General features: G+C 42.2%; 1 protein-coding gene across 1 annotated transcript in view; it reads right to left on the bottom strand.

Annotated features, from left to right (window-relative positions):
- Positions 1-18,890, bottom strand: part of ADAMTSL1 (ADAMTS like 1) — a 453,014-nt gene that overhangs the window by 119,299 nt on the left and 314,825 nt on the right. The window contains exon 20 of the mRNA XM_024760471.1: positions 6,895-7,022. Within this exon, the coding sequence (XP_024616239.1) occupies positions 6,895-7,022 (128 nt within the window). The remainder of the gene's footprint in view (positions 1-6,894; positions 7,023-18,890) is intronic.

Genomic DNA, 18,890 nt, shown 5'->3' with positions numbered 1-18,890 from the left:
CCCCCCCCCCCCCCCAAAGCTGTCCACATTCTAAGCCTTGGAATCTGTGACTATGTTATATTACATGACAAAAGGGAATTAAAGTTGCAATTCCCTGCAGTTAAGGTTGCTAATGAACTGACTTTACGATAGGGAGATTATTCTAGATTATTTAGGTGGGCCAGTCTAATCACTTGAGCTCTTAAAATTGAAAGAGGGAGACTGAAGAGTTTGTCAGAGAGAGGCAACATGAGAGAGACTCAACCCCCAACTGCTAGCTTTGAAGATAGAGGAAGAGGGCCAAGGGCTAAGGAATGCAGCAGCCTCTAGAACCTGGGAATAACACTCAGTTAAAACAGGCACCATAGTTGTAGGTCACAATGACCTAAATTCTGCCAACAATCCAAATGAACAGGGAAAGCATTTTCTCCTGGAGTTTACAGAAAGGAGTGTACCCTGTTGACACCTTGATTTTATCCTGGTGAGACTGTACTGGACTTCTGACCTACAGAACTGTAAGATAATATATTTGTGTTGTTTTAGGGCTCTAAGCTTGTGGTAATTTGTTAGGGCAGCAATAAAAAATGAATACACAGGCCATATACACTGTCTTTATCACCAAAGTTACTATTCCAACAAAGAAGATATATAAACAACGAATAAGCACGTGAAAACATCGTTAGTCACTAGGGAAATGGAAATTAAAATCACAATGAATTATCACTTTACATCCATGAGGATGGCTGTAATTAAAAAAATAGACAGTAACAAGCATTGATGAGGATGTGGAGAAACTGGAATCCTCATACACTGCTGATGGAAATATAAAATGGGGCAGGTACTTCGGAACACAGTTGACAGTTTCTTAAAAAGTTAAACATACATGTGCCACACAATCCAGCAACTCTACTTTTAGGTAGATATACCCAAGAGAAATGAAAACATGTCCACACAAAAACTTGCACATTATTCATGACAGCCAAAAACTGGAAACAACCCAAATGTCCATCAACTGACAAACGGAAGATGTGGTATCTTCATACCACGGAATATTATTCCACCATGAAAAGGAATGCAGCATACGTGCCACAAAATGCGTGAATCCTGAACATATGATGCTAAGTCAGTAACAAAGCACCATGCGTTACTCTATTTATCTGAAGTGTCTAGAATAGGCAGATCTATGAAGACAGAGTATATTAGTAGTTACCTAGGGCTGGAGGAAATGGGGCATTGGGGAATGATGGCTAAGAAGTGGGCAGTTTATTTGGGGATAATGAAAATGTTCTAAAATTGAGTGTGGTGATGGATGCAGAACTCTGTACTAAAAGCCACTGAATGGCTTTTACTTTAAATGGTTGACTTGTATAGTATATGAATTATACCTCCATGGAGTTTTTCAGCAAACAATAACCTTGGTTTGCTGTGATGGTTACACAACTTTAAAAATTTGCTAAAATATCACTGAATTGAACACTTACAATGGGTGAATATTACGGGATGTAAACTAGACCTCAATAAAGCTGATAAAACAGTTTTAACCAAATTTAACCTTTTCTTGATGAGTCAGGGTCCACACTGTGACTACTAATTAATTATCTTGCACGAAAAAGTGAGAAGGACTTGGTATTTCTCCCCCTTTGTGATTCTGTTTAGTTGGTGTGCCTTTGGTATCAATATTGCAGGGCCCTTAGGATCTAAGGAAGCGGGTAGGGCTTAGACTGCCCTTTCTTGCACGTCCCCAGGCTGCATGGCTTCCTTCTCCTCCCTTGGTTCAATCACCATTCCCTAAAGATATTTTTGCCAATGCCAGCGTGTCAGGTTACTCAGGTTACTGCCATTACCTCTTCTGATCATTCAGTTGAAGTTGACAACTCCCCAGGTCGCAGCAAGTGGTGCTGACCTAACTTCTTACGTATGTTCAGCTGCAGAGTCCTAGACGAGGGACCCCATACCCAGTACAGCTGCATGATGTTACAGCCTCTCCTAGAAACAACCAAGGATATGGAACCCACTACATGTCCAACCACCCACCCTTCCTTCATTCCATTGGACAGATGTGGGAATTGCTTTTTCAGGATGTGAGATGGGTTAGCCTAGATCATTTGTGCTTCCTTGTTTGTTTCCTCTAGTCTACTGGGGAGCGGAGTAAGTTGGATTCTCCTGCTATACTCTCATCCATTTTACCTGAATTCTCTAAAAGCTAGGCCTCTGTAGTGGGCATGCTACACATCTATACATATTGAGGAAAACTTAAGGAACCTGGTTACCTGGTATTGTATTAGATAATGAAGTCCCTTGATGGCAGCTTGAATCAGTCAGTGGCCATTACCCTGTTGCTCAGAGCACCACTGGGAAGTCAGCCAAACTTGTGTGCCTTTCCCTCTGATCTAGTTAGTACACTGGGGCAAACCTTCCTTTGTCGGTCTTTCCTCTTGGTGACAAACCCATCTCTGAGGCTCTCTCTCTATGAAGCAAAATCCTCCTCTGCTTAACAGTGGCTGGATGAAAAATTCAGAAATGCCAATTTGAAATGACTTACGTTATGAAAAGCTTACAAAACTGCTTGTCTTTTATTGCAGTTACTAAATCATGAGGAGGGGGCCGAGAAAGAAGAATTAAAAAAAAACAACAACTGCCTTTTATTTTTATTTTCCCAGTGAGGTTTCTGTGATCTCTTTATTAGACACAATATGTGTCAGCTATTCAACCCATAAAAACGCAGAAAAACATGCCAGGAAAGGAGGAATATTTTCTGTCTCTCTTTTCCTGTGAAAACTTTGCATGAGCTCATCTGTGTTCTCTCCTTTCAATGAAAGATACACTCATCCCTCAGCCCCCATCTTCTTCTCATTTTCCATTGATGATGTCAAGCAGGCCTTACAGTATCTCTTTTGTGATCTTATAAAATCAATGACAACCAAAAACGTTTCCCTTATGGCTATGACCTCATCAATGGCTTACACCTGGACAAGCCTCATCTGCATTGGTAAGTAAAGCTCCCCTCCACTGATCCAGACTGAAGCAATTTACCAGGAAACTACTGCTTTCCTTCAAAACGCTGCCTACGCCATTCAGATCTGGAAGCCTTCTGAGCAACTCTGGCTGAGTGCTGAATCTGACTAGTCAAGACGGCTCTCCGATCTTAGTGCCTGTCTTTGCACACACCAGAAACTCTTCTTTTCCTGTGTTTAAACCCGCACACAAAGTAATCAGTTCTTCAACACGTTAGGCATGTGACATTTTGGTGACATTCTTATACTCCTCCCTAGCCCCTGCTACCCTCCCCTCTCATTTACCTTCTGAGCAGTGAAACAGGCATCCAATTAAGTCAGTTTAGGACAGAAGGGAATTTTGTGCCACTGGGTCTACATGGCTGTGAGTTTCCGGAACCAGGGAAGTGGGTAGGGAAACATTGCCATCTCCATGCTTAGACATACTCGCAAAGTACTCTCAAACCTTTGGGACTTAAAACATAAAATCAACACATAGTGATGAGTTTGGAGAGAAGCAAAGGGCTCTAAAGACAATGTCTTACAGGCTCAAACAGGGCAGAGCAAGGAAGGTTTGGTGTGTCTAAAACTAAATGCTGTTTCTATGTTTAAGCAAAAACTGTGTAGAGAGTACCAATGGACCCACAATGTACCTAAGAAGCAGAATTGACAACACACTCAACTCAGAGGATGAGGCAACTCAACAGGAGAGGTCCAATTATGGGCCAGGGAGGGTTCACCAGACCTCCCTTCCTCTGGCTAATGTGAAATGTTCCTCGTGTAGCCACCTCCCTTGCTCTGGACCCAGGCACTCCAACCGCTTTTCAGATAGCTAATTCAGCTTCCCCCTTGACATTGAGATGCTGAGACATTAGAGTGAGGTGCTCTACAAAAGGTCTGTGAGCATTCTGGTCTCGGAAAAGGAGTTTCCCCTACCGTAAAAATAACCTGGCTTTTGTTTCACCCTCACAATAATAATAAGAGCTAACGAGTATTGAGCGCTTGCTACACGCTAGGCATACTTATAAGCATTTTACATGATGAAGGCATTTAATCTCCACAAGAACCTTCTGAGTCAAACACTATTATTATCACCATATGACAAATAAAGAAACTGAGTCAGAGAGTGTAAAGAAGCTGCTCAGGGTTATGTAGCTTGGATGTGACAGAGTCAGGATTCAAATCCAGACCATGAGGCTCCAGAGCCTGCAGGCTTAACTGCCATGCTACGCCTGCTCTTGTGAATTACTACGAACAAATTTCCCTGCATCTGGTTGATTCAGGTGCATAGGCGAGGCCCAAATCCACACATTTCTTATAAAATCATGGAGATACCTGAGTGCTGGAGCCTCAGGAAAACTCTTGTTTTTCCTTTTGGCCTGCATTTATATAGAAGTCAAGGTAAAAAACCCCCCCAAAAAAACCCCAGAAAAAACTGTACAATGTCTTTAAAGGCACAGAAGCACTGAGATTTACCACGAGGATTTGATCACAAGTGAGCTGAATCAGCTCCTAAGTCCGTACTTGAAAATTTTCAGTGTGAAGACTTACAGTGGAAAATACGTGGAAGCAAAGTTGGGCTTATGTTTTACACATTTTAAAATCGTTTTCAGGATGTGTTTCATTTTAGGAGAGCTAGAGAAAGAAAAGGAAACATTTATTGAGTGTGAACTATGTGCCTGGCACTGGGCTGAGGGCTTTTTCACACGTGCAATCTTATTTAACCTCACAACAATCCGGTGAAATAGGATTAATTTCACTCTTACAGCTGAGAACAAAGACTCTGAGGTTATACACTTTGTTCAAGGTCACACGGTTAATGAACAGTATAACCAGTAATAAGATTTAGAAATGCACCACATCTATCCCCTGCAGACCGCCACCCCGCACCCATTTACGTTATATTTAGGTTGTATCTTCTACGCCTACGCGGGGTACCTTTGAAGGAAACTGTAACTGTCTCTGCATTCGAGGTAGTCACGCGTGCATCTATTGCCTTCACTAGTCTGTAAGCGTCACGAATCACAAAACTCGGGTCTAACTTGTTGCTCTTCGTCAGTAATGTTTGGCAGAGGGTGTGAGTCACTTAAAACTGTGAGTGCAGACGTTGACACCAGGCTAGACGATAATCCCAGGTAAAGACACAAATACAGTCTGAAAGCAGCGTATCCATTTTGGGCCTTACCTTTCAGAGGGACTGTTTGACAGATCTGCTAGCAGACCTGAACAAACCCCACCACTGAAGCCCATGGATGCAGCTTCCTAAGCCCTGGGTGTGGTGTGCGTGAACTACTTCATCACTCAGCTCCTTTTCTCCCTTTCCCCCGGTGCCTCTCTGGCTGCTCTCTTTCTTCCCTGGCTTTGAATATTTTGGCAGCCTCCAATAGCTTCTCTTCAAAGAGCTGAAGACAAGCCTGATGTTACAATTGCTTTGCTTAATTCCAGACAGGTTTCCGTGAATCGTATTAAATTCAGGTGAACAAAGGGTATTTAGTCTGTGACAGAGCTGAACTGTATCTGGATAAATATAAACAAGAGAGTTAATCCTGTAAGAGCCCTACTTGCCAGCAGTTGGAAGGGTGTCAGCAGTGCCCTGGCCAAGGCAGATGGGAGGGGGTGAGGCAGAAGAGAATTAACCAGACGGGTGCCGAGCATCTGGACTCTGTATAACGACGAGGGGCATAAAGATTGTGACTGGAATACATTAGGAGCAAAGCAAATGTTCTATTCACACACACACACAAAATAGGCATTAATATCAGTCTGTAATCCACCCCAGGGCCCCTTAGCTCGCCTTATTCTTTGTTGACTTTCATCCTCTCTGCAAAGCGTCCCGCTCAAGGTCCCTTCCCAGATCAGCCTTAGGTCATGGGGTAGATACACTGCTGCTAAACAGATATGCAAGGGAGTAGCATGTGTGACTGGAAAACAGTGTGACAACATAATCCCGGCGTGGACGGATGAGGTCAGTGTGGGGTGATGTCGGCTTTTCTAGCATCTACTGAATCATCTGACGGGAGCGGCAATGGAAAAGAATAAATACAAACACATGCAACACACCGCCACAAAGGCTGCGTGGCCCAGATCTGAGGAAAGGGAGCCCGGGTTGGTAGCATCAGTGGGGAGAAGGGGGAACAATGATCTGGGGGTTAGGAGACCTCAGTTCCCTTTTTCCCTGCCACCAGCTGAGCGGCTATGTGACCTCAGGTTGCCTGGCCTCTGAGAACTGAGGGCTCTGGTCTAGCTGGTATCTAAGGTCTCTTTCAGTTTCAAAGGCAAGGATCTGTCCTATGTAAGAGAGGTTTTATAAAAAAAGGGCACCTTACTACGAGACCACAACCTTGGGAGGCATCGTACTCTGAATCGCAATTTTCTGAAGTTGCTACGTGTAGAATGGTTTGCCTAACCTCGATGGATAATGGGGAAGTGTAGGCAGGTGTATTAGACCAAGAGGTTGAAATAAACAGTCACAGAGAAGAACACTTGTGCTCCAACCCACAGCCACAGAATTCCAACTACCCAGGTCTTAAAGTCTTCTTTGCAGCAGGTGGACGGAGGAGAAATAAAAAGATCATTCAATGATCTTAGGTCATGATTCATGTTCCCCAACAGGCTACTTACTTGTATACATCTCCTTTGCTCATGTTCGCTCTGCCTGGAGTATTTCCTGCATCTCTGTTTATCAAAATTCTACTCCAAGTCTAAGACCTCTCAGGTAGAGTGAAACTGCACCCTCTTTGGTTATCAGCACTTATTTCATTCTATCTCATATTACACTTTATCTCCATTTGATTACAATTACAGATTACAAACTTCCGGAGGCAGGGTATGGATCTCATTTATGTCTGTGTCCCTGGGCCTGCTTGGCACGTTGCAGGCACCAGTCAACGGTTTCTCAATTGAACAGGGATTTCCACGTTACCTGCTAATGTGACGGCAATGGAGACAGAGTCATATCCCAAGGCATTTGTGGCATTACAAGTGTAGAAACCCACATCAGCTTCCACGGGGGCCAGGATCTGTAAGGAATCATCTGGCTGGAGAAGAATCCTGGAGCAACAGAAAAGAAACGTAGGCCCGGTCAGGTCGGTTGACTCCTTTTTGGCATTGGATATCGGTAAAGCTGGAAGGAACCTCAGGGGTAGTCAGAACCCTGTTTTAACAACAGGCACAAACCAGCCACAGTGACACTCAGGAGACCAGCCTCTCTTGCCACTTTGATGAGTGTGATTCTATTAGCAAGCCCAAATAAGGAGCTTTGGGATAGCTTATGCAGTTTGTTGATTACTTGGACTAAACGCTAACAGTTGGAGCAGGCAGCATATGTGTGCTGAATACACATACACACACAGCGGGGGTGAGAGGAGATGCTAGAACGAATGCTGCAGATGGATTTGGGGAAGCCTTCTTCAGGAAAAGGCAAAGTTATACAGGAGGAGTGGGGCTTGGCTGGATGGTGGAAAGTAGGCAGGGCTTCCAGATACGGAGAAAGGCATCTGTTAAGGCTTGGAGGTGGGAGAGAAACAGCCAGATTGAATACTGACGAGAGGATCTTGACGCACATGTTTGAAAGAAATTGTATGTGTAACTGTATCTCAATTCTATTGCCTCCATTAGTCCGTAAATATCACTGGGCACAGAAATTAGACCTTAGTTATTGTTTTATTTCTCACAATGCTTGGCAGAGGGCTCTTTGTAGTGAAGGTGCCAGCAGAATGAAGGTAAAGCCTGCCCTTCAGGGTCATGGTAGAGAAAATTCCAGAATAAGCACCACATAGTTCAGATACTTTACCTGAAAAGAATTATAAGAATCAAATTGTGAGTACCTTCCACAAGCCTCAGAATCCACTCCTCTCTCAGTCTACTATTTGTTTCTTTTCTAGGTTCATGCCATTTCTAAGAACTACCTGTGACGTGATGGCAGTTAAGCGGATTAATGACTAATGATGGCTTGAAGCTGATGTCCCGATGAGGCTGATGATAACTGGAGTGTGTATGCGGAGGTGGGAAACTAGAAGGGTTGAGGGGAGGACTGGATGGGAACTTGCCGAGATCCAGTGCCAGACCTGGCAGGGCCTTAGGTCAATAAATCATTCAATAGCACAGTAATGATTTAGCGGTGGCCTTGGGGTTCCTGCAGTCAGTCATTTCCATCTTTGTGATTATTTCCACCTCTCTGATTTCCAAAGGCTCCAAGAACTGTTCACCTAATATCATGTTAACATCCGTCCAGAGGAAGAAAGCAGGTAAGGGGTCGTTTTTCAGGAAAGGGAAAAAACATCATGAAAAGGTCAGGGAACTCACAAGACTTAGTGGTAAAATTAGGACTAGGAGTCCCATCTCCTGTCCCAGCAGGAGCGCAGCAGTCTCGCACTATACAATCCTTTTTCTTTACTGTGTCTCTTGCTGGGTCCTCTCCAGACTCTATGGTATTTGCAATTTGGTGCCACCTCTAGTCAGCTCTTAATTATTCTGAGGTGGGTGACCAGTCTGCCAATGAATCAGGCTTCCTCAGCTCTGCTTTTGGCCTTGGACCTGTTGCTTTGCTTTTTCTTACCTCCTCTTGGAGGAAAGGCAGGAGAGAGAAAAAGCAAGGCTTACATCACTCATTCTTCAATTTGGCTATGTATGGGCAGTTCAGATAAAAATAGGGAAGGAAATAGAAAATCTCAGCTAAAGGGAAGTTTCTGGATGATTTGTGTTTGATTCCGTGCCGCTCCAGACCATCACCACTATTACAGGGACAGTCTAGCTTCTGTGGCATTGAACTAGAGCTGAAACTTTGTGGCGGATGACAGAGAGGTTATGAGACATTGTGATAGAACTCATCCACCCATTCGTTCACTCATTCACCCATGTTAGGTGTTTTCTCTCAAAGTCAACAATTACATACTAACTGCTTAGTTTATCTCAAAGAGCTAATAAGAGAAAGATGATTATATAATTTGCTTATCTTTAGTAAGCCATACAATATTTTAAGTAATAATATCACTGTTGTTTTGTAGGAATCTTAATAGATGCAGCATAGTATCATGGCTAAATCTTTTCAGGTGTTCAGGCTGTTTTAGATTAAAAAAGTGAAACACTGACTTAATGATTTAAATCTTTATGATGTCCCAGGAACACGGCTGCCTCCAAAAGAATTTCCAAACGGGAATATTGAAAGCAGGCTTAACCAAATTTCATTAGAACTGACAATTTACGGTGACTGAACTTAGTGGATCATTAATCAGTTTTACCATCCTCAAAAGGCAGGGATTAAGATTTGCTAAATTCCTAAGTCTGTTGGCACAGTTCCTTCCCTATCAGAGCCCTATCAGAAGGGGTTCTTGAAGTGAACATTTAGAGCACAAGACTAGAAGACAGGTCTTCTGAACTTGATTTTGTTTCTAAGTTTTACCATTGGCAAATCCCTTCTTCTTTCTACATTTCAGCTTATCACGTTCTAAACCCCAGTTGAAGTATGTTTTCTTATCCAGCAGAAGGAACAGTTAAAATGAGGTATATAAGGAAGCTGCAGACCACCTTCTGGTATTTCCAATGACCCTTCTGTTGGTAATGTTGGACACCCTGAATGAAGAATTAAATGTGAGGAAGGACACGGGATGAAAAGGTTGTGAGGAAGAAAGGGAGAGGGGCTCACGATACTGGCCAATATCCCCCCGCCAGACAGTTTATTAGCTCTCTATATTCAGATCATATTTTCTTCCTGTAGAACTACTGCACCTGCCTGATCTCATGAAGGGAGTTGTAAATCCCACTCCCACACTGGGCCTGACACATGTAACTTTTTTAAAGTGGTGGTTAGCTTTTATAGCTGCATCAGTTCCTCCAGGCACCGGCGCTACTGAGTGAGCCTCGATGCTTCCTGCCCATATGAAGCCTGGAAAAGAATTCCCACAAAGTTGGTGAAGAGAGGGGGAGCTCCATCACACTGGGCACAAAGCCATGAGGGTCTGAATTAAGATGGGAATAATGCGAATGGAAAAAAAGGAATCTAGATCTCAAAATTTAACATTCATATATTCTTCTATGCTGTAAAATGTATACAAAGATAAAGAAGCTAAAATATTTGCCTTCATAAAACAGTCTTAAATATTATCTTGAGATAAAATCTACATGGGACAAAATCTGAATTTCTCATTTATTGTGTATACTTAGAAATTGTTTCTAGATATAAAACTGAACTCTTTAGCTCAAGGAGGTACAAAATTATTTGGTGTGCGAGTAGGGATTTGAAATAGGGTTTCTTGTTCCAGTACTTTTTTCCAATCTCTCAGGGCTTTAATATGCCCATAAAATTGGTAGATGGGAGTTCGGAGGCTGCCACTAGGGGGAGCAATACTTCTGGAGAGGCTTCCCATGCAGGACTCTCTAGGAAACATGACAAGGCAAAGGAAAGGGCTTGCCGGAGACTGAGGTTTGCTTTAGTCTCTCTATCTAGCCTGGCATCTAGGGAGAGAGATTCCTGGGGTAAAACACATTTTCTTTGTATTTCAGGCATCAACTCTATTAATTTAACTTAATTTGTTAGTAGCTGACTTCTGTCAGCTTGAATTTAGGTTTCAAATTTGACAGGCCTGTTTTAGAATGCATAGGCACAGAAACATAGTGCTGCTTTCCAAACAAAACCAGAAAGATCTCTCAGGGTTGTTTTGGAATTTATGGAATTAGAGGATGAGGGGACGTGGATTGGGGCATAATTAAGACATACATAGCAAATAGTACTGTGGTCATATTAGGTATATTAATACTCTCTGCTTTTCTCCCATACCCACAATCCCTTTTGGTTTACTGGGCTAAAACTTACTGCTTTATTTCTTTGGTCATTATTTTTAGCTAGAAAATGAAAGCATAGTTTTGCTTTTCTCGTGGCCTTTACTTGTAAGCTTCTTTGTGACAGCTTGTCTTCTCAAGCATTCTACAAATTAAGGACAACTTGAGAGAATACAGATAATTGTTTTCGTTACACAAGTGAAGCCCTTGTTGTCCAAACGAGTAGGATATGGACAAAGTGCTCGTGGGCCAGTCCTACCAAGCACAAGCTCCTCGTGGTGGAATTCTCTCCTCTGCATTTGCAAGGCATAGTCAGAAGGTACTCTCATTTGAAAAGGAGGCCACTCTGGGTGTCTAGAGGAAAGACTCTAGCAATCCTGTGTGTGGGGTGGCATGACGATGCCTTCTAAATCCTTGGCTCAACGGTGACACCACTGTCTTATACAGGCTCACCTCTCAAAGTCATGTCCACAACCAACCATGTGAAACTGCGGTAGAGGGGAAGGCTTCCCGACTTCAGTCAAGAGACATAGACTCACGCGGTGTTCTTGGGCAAGCCTTTCAGCTCTGCGAGCCTCTAAGTTCCTTCTGCAAATTGAGGATAACACCTCAGAGACTTCTTGTGAGGATCAAATAAAGGAGTGAGCTTACTGTTTCTGAGGACCTATTTCTGAGAAACAGTGTCTTACTGTTTTCTAAGTAAAAAAGTATCAGGTTAAGCATCAGATACATCTAGTAAATTAGTAATTTTTGATGGTACAGGTGTGGGTAACCTACATGACCATCTTGAAAGTCCTCCTTGGAATTTCCAGTTGTCAGAGGAAAATTTCAAGCTCTGGACACAGAAATACCCATTTGTTACATTGGCCATGATGTACCATCTCAGGCCTCTCACCTTAACAAATCATTCTTAAACCTATTTTAGGTCTCAACACACGACTAGAACCTAGAAATTATAGGTACATCCTTTGTTTTCAGAACAGTGTCTTCCTCATCTTTTCAAACTTATCTGTCCCACATCCCAACACAAACTTGTCTTTCCATTCAAGATGGCCTCTGACTCTCCTTGTCATTAGTTTTGGACAGAGTTCATGTTCTTCCTCCTCCTGTTGATCCTTCCAAATTCTCCCCATCCCTTAAGAGTAAGTTCAAGTTCAACCTCCTGTTACCACAGTCCACAAGAATCCCTTCCTTTCCTGATCTACCAGAGTTGTTTTAAATTGTACTACAAAGCCCTTTCCATTCTACAACATCTCATTCCTTCAGTTAGATTGTAAATGAATACTTCAAGGGCTGGGACTCCTACTTCTGTTATAGTTCTCTCTTCAATATTCAGTATAGTGCTGGCATGCTGAATACTTAATAAAGACTTATTTAGTGACCTCCAAAGCAATGGAGCTGAAATTGATCATTTTGACAATATAGTACACTGGATAAGAGCACAGACTCGAGAGTCACGGTGACTGGGTCCCAACCCCAGCTGTACCACATAGTAGCTTTGTAACCTTGGACCAGTAATTTACTTCTCAGTGACACAGTTTTCTCATCTATAGAATGAGGAGAATTCCTGCACCAACCTAGGGCTGTTGTGAATAGTCTGCGTGAGTTCGGGTATTTCAAGAACATAGAAAAGCACCTGACATAGTAAATACTACAGAAGTGCAGGTTACTATTATTATTTGGTGGTTGTTGTCGACATCACCATCGCCATCATCATTCACTCTTCATGTCTGAACCTATGTATAGTGGACATTGTGAGGAGCTGCTTTGACATGGGTAAATGACTGAGAAATGTAGCGCTTTCAAGAAAAAAAAAACATAAGTCAGGGCCATGGCCAGGTGGTAAGGCATTTGCCCTGTGAGAGAGCGGGGCATGGGCCCCAGTGTGTTTACCTTGGTGGCAGCCCTGGGGATGGGAAAGAGGAGGAGAGGACTGAGGCCACATGGCACACTGGGTTGGCAACTGCCTCAGTTCCATTCTTGACTCAGGAATCTCGGAATAAGGACAACTAGTTATTTCCATAACTGTTTTAACACTATTAACCAAATACTGAAATCCTAGAACACTTAAAAGAAAAAAAGCCAGAATTCTGCAATTGCAAAAAAAAGTATAGAAATAAGAGTAAAAGAATAAGAATTGGAAAAAAGTGCGCTTAGAAGCGAGTAGGGTAAGGGGTACTGTGCAAAGAATGTCAGCTCCCAACTGCTAGGGGGACATGTTGAGGTCTTTTCCTTACCCTGAAATGCAGATTTTTTTTTTTTCTTTTTCCTGCTTAGGGATACCTAAGATTAGGATAATCAAATCTACCACAAAGGGAGAGTGGGAACAGGTATCTAGTAGATAAGTGGACAAATTTTATACAGTTTTATTCTATCATGTTACTAGATTGATATTATCAACGCATTTTAGAGAGGATGCAAAAGCTCAGAGAAGTTAGGTAGCTCACTCAGCTGGTGCAGGGAATCAGGAATGGGGAATGACCTTTGACCTTTAAAAAAACTGACTCTATTCAAGCATCCACTGGGGCCTAATAGGAAGGCCTGTGGTTTGGCTTCATTTTGGGTTGGAGGTAAGTTGTGCGAAGATTTGTAGTTACTCAGGGAAATGGACAGTCACTAACAAGAACATTCTGGATTTTAAGTAGCTTTAAGCTGGAGGACAGAAAGAATGCTGTGAGAAGACATCCTCCGCGAGAAAGAATTTTTTTCCAAAACCAAAAAATATAGTAGCCCAGAGACTTGCAAGGGAGAGCTTCGTTTTGTACAGATATTTTAGGGAACAGATTTGAGGTTCATGAAGAGCTCTGTATCACCATTTGGTGAGGGCAACTTTGTTTTTAACCTGGGCTGTTTTTAATTTAATTGCAACTAAAAGTTATTTAATGCTGGAAGCTCCATGACTGCTCCAGGTGGAAGTATAGAAAATACTTTTGGAATGGGAAAGGTCACCTAACCATACACTCTTAACCCTGTCCTAATACTTTCTGCCAAATCCTTCAGCTTCCTTCTCTTAAGAAAATCATAAAGTCTTGAATTTGCTAATATGAGTAGTTCTATCTGCCTGCTGGGTAATTCATTTCAAACTACAGACCTCTGCATGAAATGACTCTGACTGGATTTCCTATTTACCTTGAATAGAGATCACCAAACTCCAGTCGGCTGCCACCTGCTTTTGTAAATAAAGTTTTATTGGCATGCGGCCACAGCAGATTAAGAACTTTCTATGGCTGCTTTTACGCTACGTTGGCAGAATTGAGTGGTTGAGGCAGAGACGGGATTGCCTGCAAAGCTAAAATGTTTACTATCCGGCCCTTTACAAGAAAAGTTTGCTGACCCTGACCTAGAACATGGAAACACTTTCATTTCTGGTTTGTTTCAGGATCTTCCTCATTTATATGAAAATGTTAACCACTTTTTCAGAACTGCTATTTGCTAGGACCACTTTTCTAGGAAGAATAAATTAACTGCTAGGGGGATCTTTTGAGACTCTAGCTTTTCAGACAGTGGCTGGTTGTCACTGATTGTCTCTGGTTGTCACTGATGTCCTCTAATGTTCTCTGCTGTCTGATTCATGCTAGCCATTTCTGTGACCTTGCATTGATCTTCTATACATTTTTTTTTTTTTTGGCTAAGCTTATGTATTTACTGGGATGGCTCCTTTTTCTCTGACTTGCTATTCTTACACTTTTCAACAGAGAGAAACATTTGTCCTCCCCATTTCCTTTACTTCTATAAAGGAAACAAGCCAAACCAAATTGAAATTGGTTTCTTCTTCCCTCCCTAACTGCCCAGCCTCCAGTTTTTATATTATCTACAAACTTGGAAACTGCATTTCATGTGCTTATGACTTTTACATATAGCATTATTCACAACTGTGGTTCTGAAATTGACCCTGGAGGTATTTTCCATCTGATTCTCTCCTCCATTCTAAGAAGCTTCCATTTGTGGATACTCTGCGTTGCCCATGCTAAAGCCTTCCAAATACTCCTTAATTCATCTCCTACTCAACACCACTTCGGAACACTGTCCAGAGCTTTCTGGGAAGCCTAAACACTTAGAGCATACCGATTTCTCTGTCCTACCAGATCAGAAATGTCAGCAAAAAACTGTGAGTTTTAAGCATCCTCTCCTGTTGTCTGGATTTAGGCTGATAATTCTCAATCAAACTGTGTTTTCCTAGACACTTTTCTAGTGCTATTCTTTGAACAACTGCCCAGGGGTTCCTCAAAATAAGAGTAAAACTCCTAATTTTGTGACATCCTGGAAGATGGTGTGTTACACTGGTCTCATCTCTACGTGATAATTATACTGTCAAATGTGTATCCACAGTGTGCCAGGCACTTTACAGATCATATTTCTGTTCTTCACTCTACTTTTCTGCAGGGTGGGTGTGATCATTTTAACTAATGAGAAAACCAAGGCTCAGAGAGGTTAGACTTATGTGGATACTACGTGGTAGAACTAAGATGCTGTGATTTTAGCCTTCCTGTCCTCCACCACTGTCGACTGTCCCCAGGGTTAACTGATATACCATTAGGTTGCTCCTCTTGACCAAGGGGGTTGGGGAGTGAGGTGGGTGCACCCAGACACACAATAAAAAGAAGGCAGGGACCAGCTTAGGGATTAAAAGGCAGAAACTCCAAGGCATTAGCCTATTCCCTAGGGTTCCATATAGATGGAATGGCACCTGTGAGCTGCTTCTCCATCCCTAAGAAGGAATCAGTATTTTCTTCCAAGTATCTAGTTTCATATTCTTCGTTATGTTCATCTGCATTCCTTTGAAAAAACCCATAACTTTTAGGAAAGCCTTGTTTAAATGCTTTAAGACTTGTACCAGCTGAGCTATGAGGAGTATGTGACTACCAGCTCACTCTTGGACCAAAGGTGTTGCGTAGCAAGCAGGGACTTCCCTGCCCTATTGTGGGGCTATCAGCCGTGTTTAGATCCTTCTCAGAGGATAGGATCAATCTTCATGCAGCTTTCCTTCCCAGTTTGGCAACCCAGCTCCCTGTGGCAATTTTGGAAAATCTGACTTTTCTGTAAAGAAGTTAGCAGTGTCCTTGCAGGTGTTGTTTCTGGAGTTTGGATTCCAATGTAGAAATACTGAACATATATATTTGTCCATAATGACAAGAGCCTCCTGGTATTAGATGTGGGGAAGAGTTATTTACAAGATTCTTCAACTAGGGTCGCTCCCTCTCCAAATGCAAATTCAGCTTTTGCCTGAATCTCAGCTCAAAATGTGGTGAAGAGTAGAAGGGCCCAGGAAGTGTTCAGTATTTATCAGAGTGGCCAAAAAGCAAGAGACAGTTCAGCTTCATCTTGTTTGTGGTTGAGGTATCTAAGCACACACATACACAGGCCACCAACACTGTAAACGTACACGGTTAGAGACACAAACACAGATGTGACAATTATAATGTTTATGAGCGCCTATTATGTGCCGAGCACTGTGCATCTTTACAGCTGGGGGTGTATATGTAAAGGTAGCGTGACCAAGAGAAGAAAAGGCTCTCTCTGAAACAGATGTGCCACAATAAAAACAAAAGCCTCACAAATTGGAAGCCAGCTGGCTAGAAGACAGCATGTTAATTTATGCTAGGTCTAGCTGACCCCAATGGCTTCTTTCTAAAATACTGGCAAGTCCATGTATTCAACTAAGGTTAAAATCAATACAAAGAAACAGGGTCCCTGGAGGCAGACTGAATCTAACATCTCTGTGCTTCAATTTGTAAAATTGGGATAGTAACCTCAAAGGGTTATTGTAAGAATAAATGGACACCTGTAAAATACTTAGAACAGCTTATAGCTCAAAGCAAGTGCTCAATAAATGTTAGCGATGATGGTGATGAGGATGAGGATTTATCCCTTGGCCTGGATGTAACGGGAGACAGGATACCATAAGATATCTACTCCCGCACTTATTCACACTATAGCAGTACTTTGCAAATTGTACAGTTGTATGCCACAGAACCTTGGGGTTCCTGAAATTTCTCAAGGGGAGAACACGTGGGCAAGGTAGAAATGTTAAGCTGGGAATGGGTATCACTGTGGAACTCCGCCATAACTGCACGTTAGAGACTGGAAGTGCAGATTATGCAAAACCATGCAGACTGCTGTCTCCACCCATTAGGAAACCTCCCTCCTCATCACTGGCATCCATCATTCTTTTCTTCCTTCCTTCATTCATCAGTTCATCATCTGTCTAGTGTTTATGATGTTCTTGGAATTGTGGAGAAAATAAGATACATTCTTAAACACTGGCCTTTGAAGAACAGTAACATAATCCAGAAGGTAATACAGAGAAACAAATAACCAATTCTAATACGCAATGGTAGGGCACAGATAGAGTATTATGCACAGGGTACCATATGGGTTGCAGAGATGGCCATCTGACCCAGCCTTGCAGGGAAGGTTTCCTGTCAGGAAGGACAGGATTAGATAGACAAAGTGGGTTGGAAGTTCCCAAGCAAATTTGTGAACAGCAAGTAAGTGGGTACCTCGGAAGGGCAGAGCTCAGTGGGGTGAAGTGAGGGGATTTGGTAAGAGATGAAGCAAGAGAGGCAGGCAGGTATCAGACGATAAAAGGCATTGTATATCATGCTAGGGCATTTGAAACTTAACCTCAAGTGCTAGCTGGACATGAAAAGAATTTTAAGCCTGGGAGCAGCATGGACAATTTTGAAAGAAAGATACTCTGGCAGTAGCATGTCAAATGATCTGGGGCAGAAGTCACACACTTTTTCTGTAAAGGGACATATAGCAAATAGTTTAGGCTTTCAGGGCCTCCTATGGTCTCTGTTGTATATTCTAGTTTTTATTTGTTTTAATAACCCTTTAAAAATGAAAAGCTGAAACTTGCACAAGCCTCTTAGATAGCCTCATCCACCAGAGGGCAGACAGCAGAAGCAAGAAGAACTACAGTCCTGCAGCCTGTGGAACAAAAACCACTTTCACAGAAAGATAGACAAGTGAAAAGGCAGTGGGCTATGTACCAGATGAAGGAACAAGATAAAACCCCAGAAAAACAACTTAATGGAGATAGACAACCTTCTAGAAAAAGAATTCAGAATAACGATAGTGAAGATGATCCAGGACCTCAGAAAAAGAGTGGAGGCAAAGGTCAATAAGATGCAAGAAATGTTTAACAAAGACCTAGAAGAATTAAAGAACAAACAAACAGAGATGAACAATACAATAACGGAAATGAAAGTACACTAGAAGAAATCAATAGCAGAATAACTGAGGCAGAAGAACGGATAAGTGACCTGGAAGACAGAATGGTGGAATTCACCGCTGCGGAACAGAATAAAGAAAAAAGAATGAAAAGAAATGAAGATGAAGACAGCCTAAGAGAGACCTCTGGGACAACATTAAACGCAACAACATTCTCATTACAGGGGTCCCAGAAGGAGAAGAGAGAGAGAAAGGACCCGAGAAAATATCTGAACAGATTTGAGTCGAAAATTTCCCTAACATGGTAAAGGAAACAGCCACCCAAGTCCAGGAAGTGCAGTGAGTCCCAAGCAGGATAAACCCAAGGAGAAACATGCTGAGACACATAGTAATCAAATTGGCAAAAACTAAAGACAAAGAAAAATTATTGAAATCAGCAAGGGAAAAACAACAAATAACATACAAGGGAACTCCCATAAGGTTAACAGCTGATTTCTCAGCAGAAACTCTACAAGCCAGAAGGGAGTGGCATGATATACTTAAAGTGATGAAAGGGAAACACCTTCATCCAAGATTACTCTACCCGGCAAAGATCTCATTCAGATTCGATGGAGAAATCAAAAGCTTTACAGACAAGTGAAAGCTAAGAGAATTCAGCACCACGAAACCAGCTCTACGACAAATGCTAAAGGAACTTCTCTAAGGGAAACACAAGAGAAGAAAAGGACCTACAAAAACAAACCCAAAACAATTAAGAAAATGGTAATAGGAACATACATATCGATAACTACCTTAAATGTGAATGGATTAAATGCTCCAACCAAAAGACACAGGCTTGCTGAATGGATACAAAAACAAGACCCATACATATGCTGTCTACAAGAGACCCACTTCAGACCTAGGGACACATATAGACTGAAAGTGAGGGGATGGAAAAAGATATTCCATGCAAATGGAAATCAAAGG

The sequence above is a fragment of the Neophocaena asiaeorientalis genome, unplaced genomic scaffold (genome assembly GCF_003031525.2).
Source record: "Neophocaena asiaeorientalis asiaeorientalis breed wild unplaced genomic scaffold, Neophocaena_asiaeorientalis_V1.1 scaffold174, whole genome shotgun sequence".
Classification (NCBI taxonomy): Eukaryota; Metazoa; Chordata; class Mammalia; order Artiodactyla; family Phocoenidae; genus Neophocaena; species Neophocaena asiaeorientalis.
The sequence above is the reverse complement of the archived record's forward strand: the minus strand, read 5'-3'. Positions and strand labels throughout refer to the sequence as shown.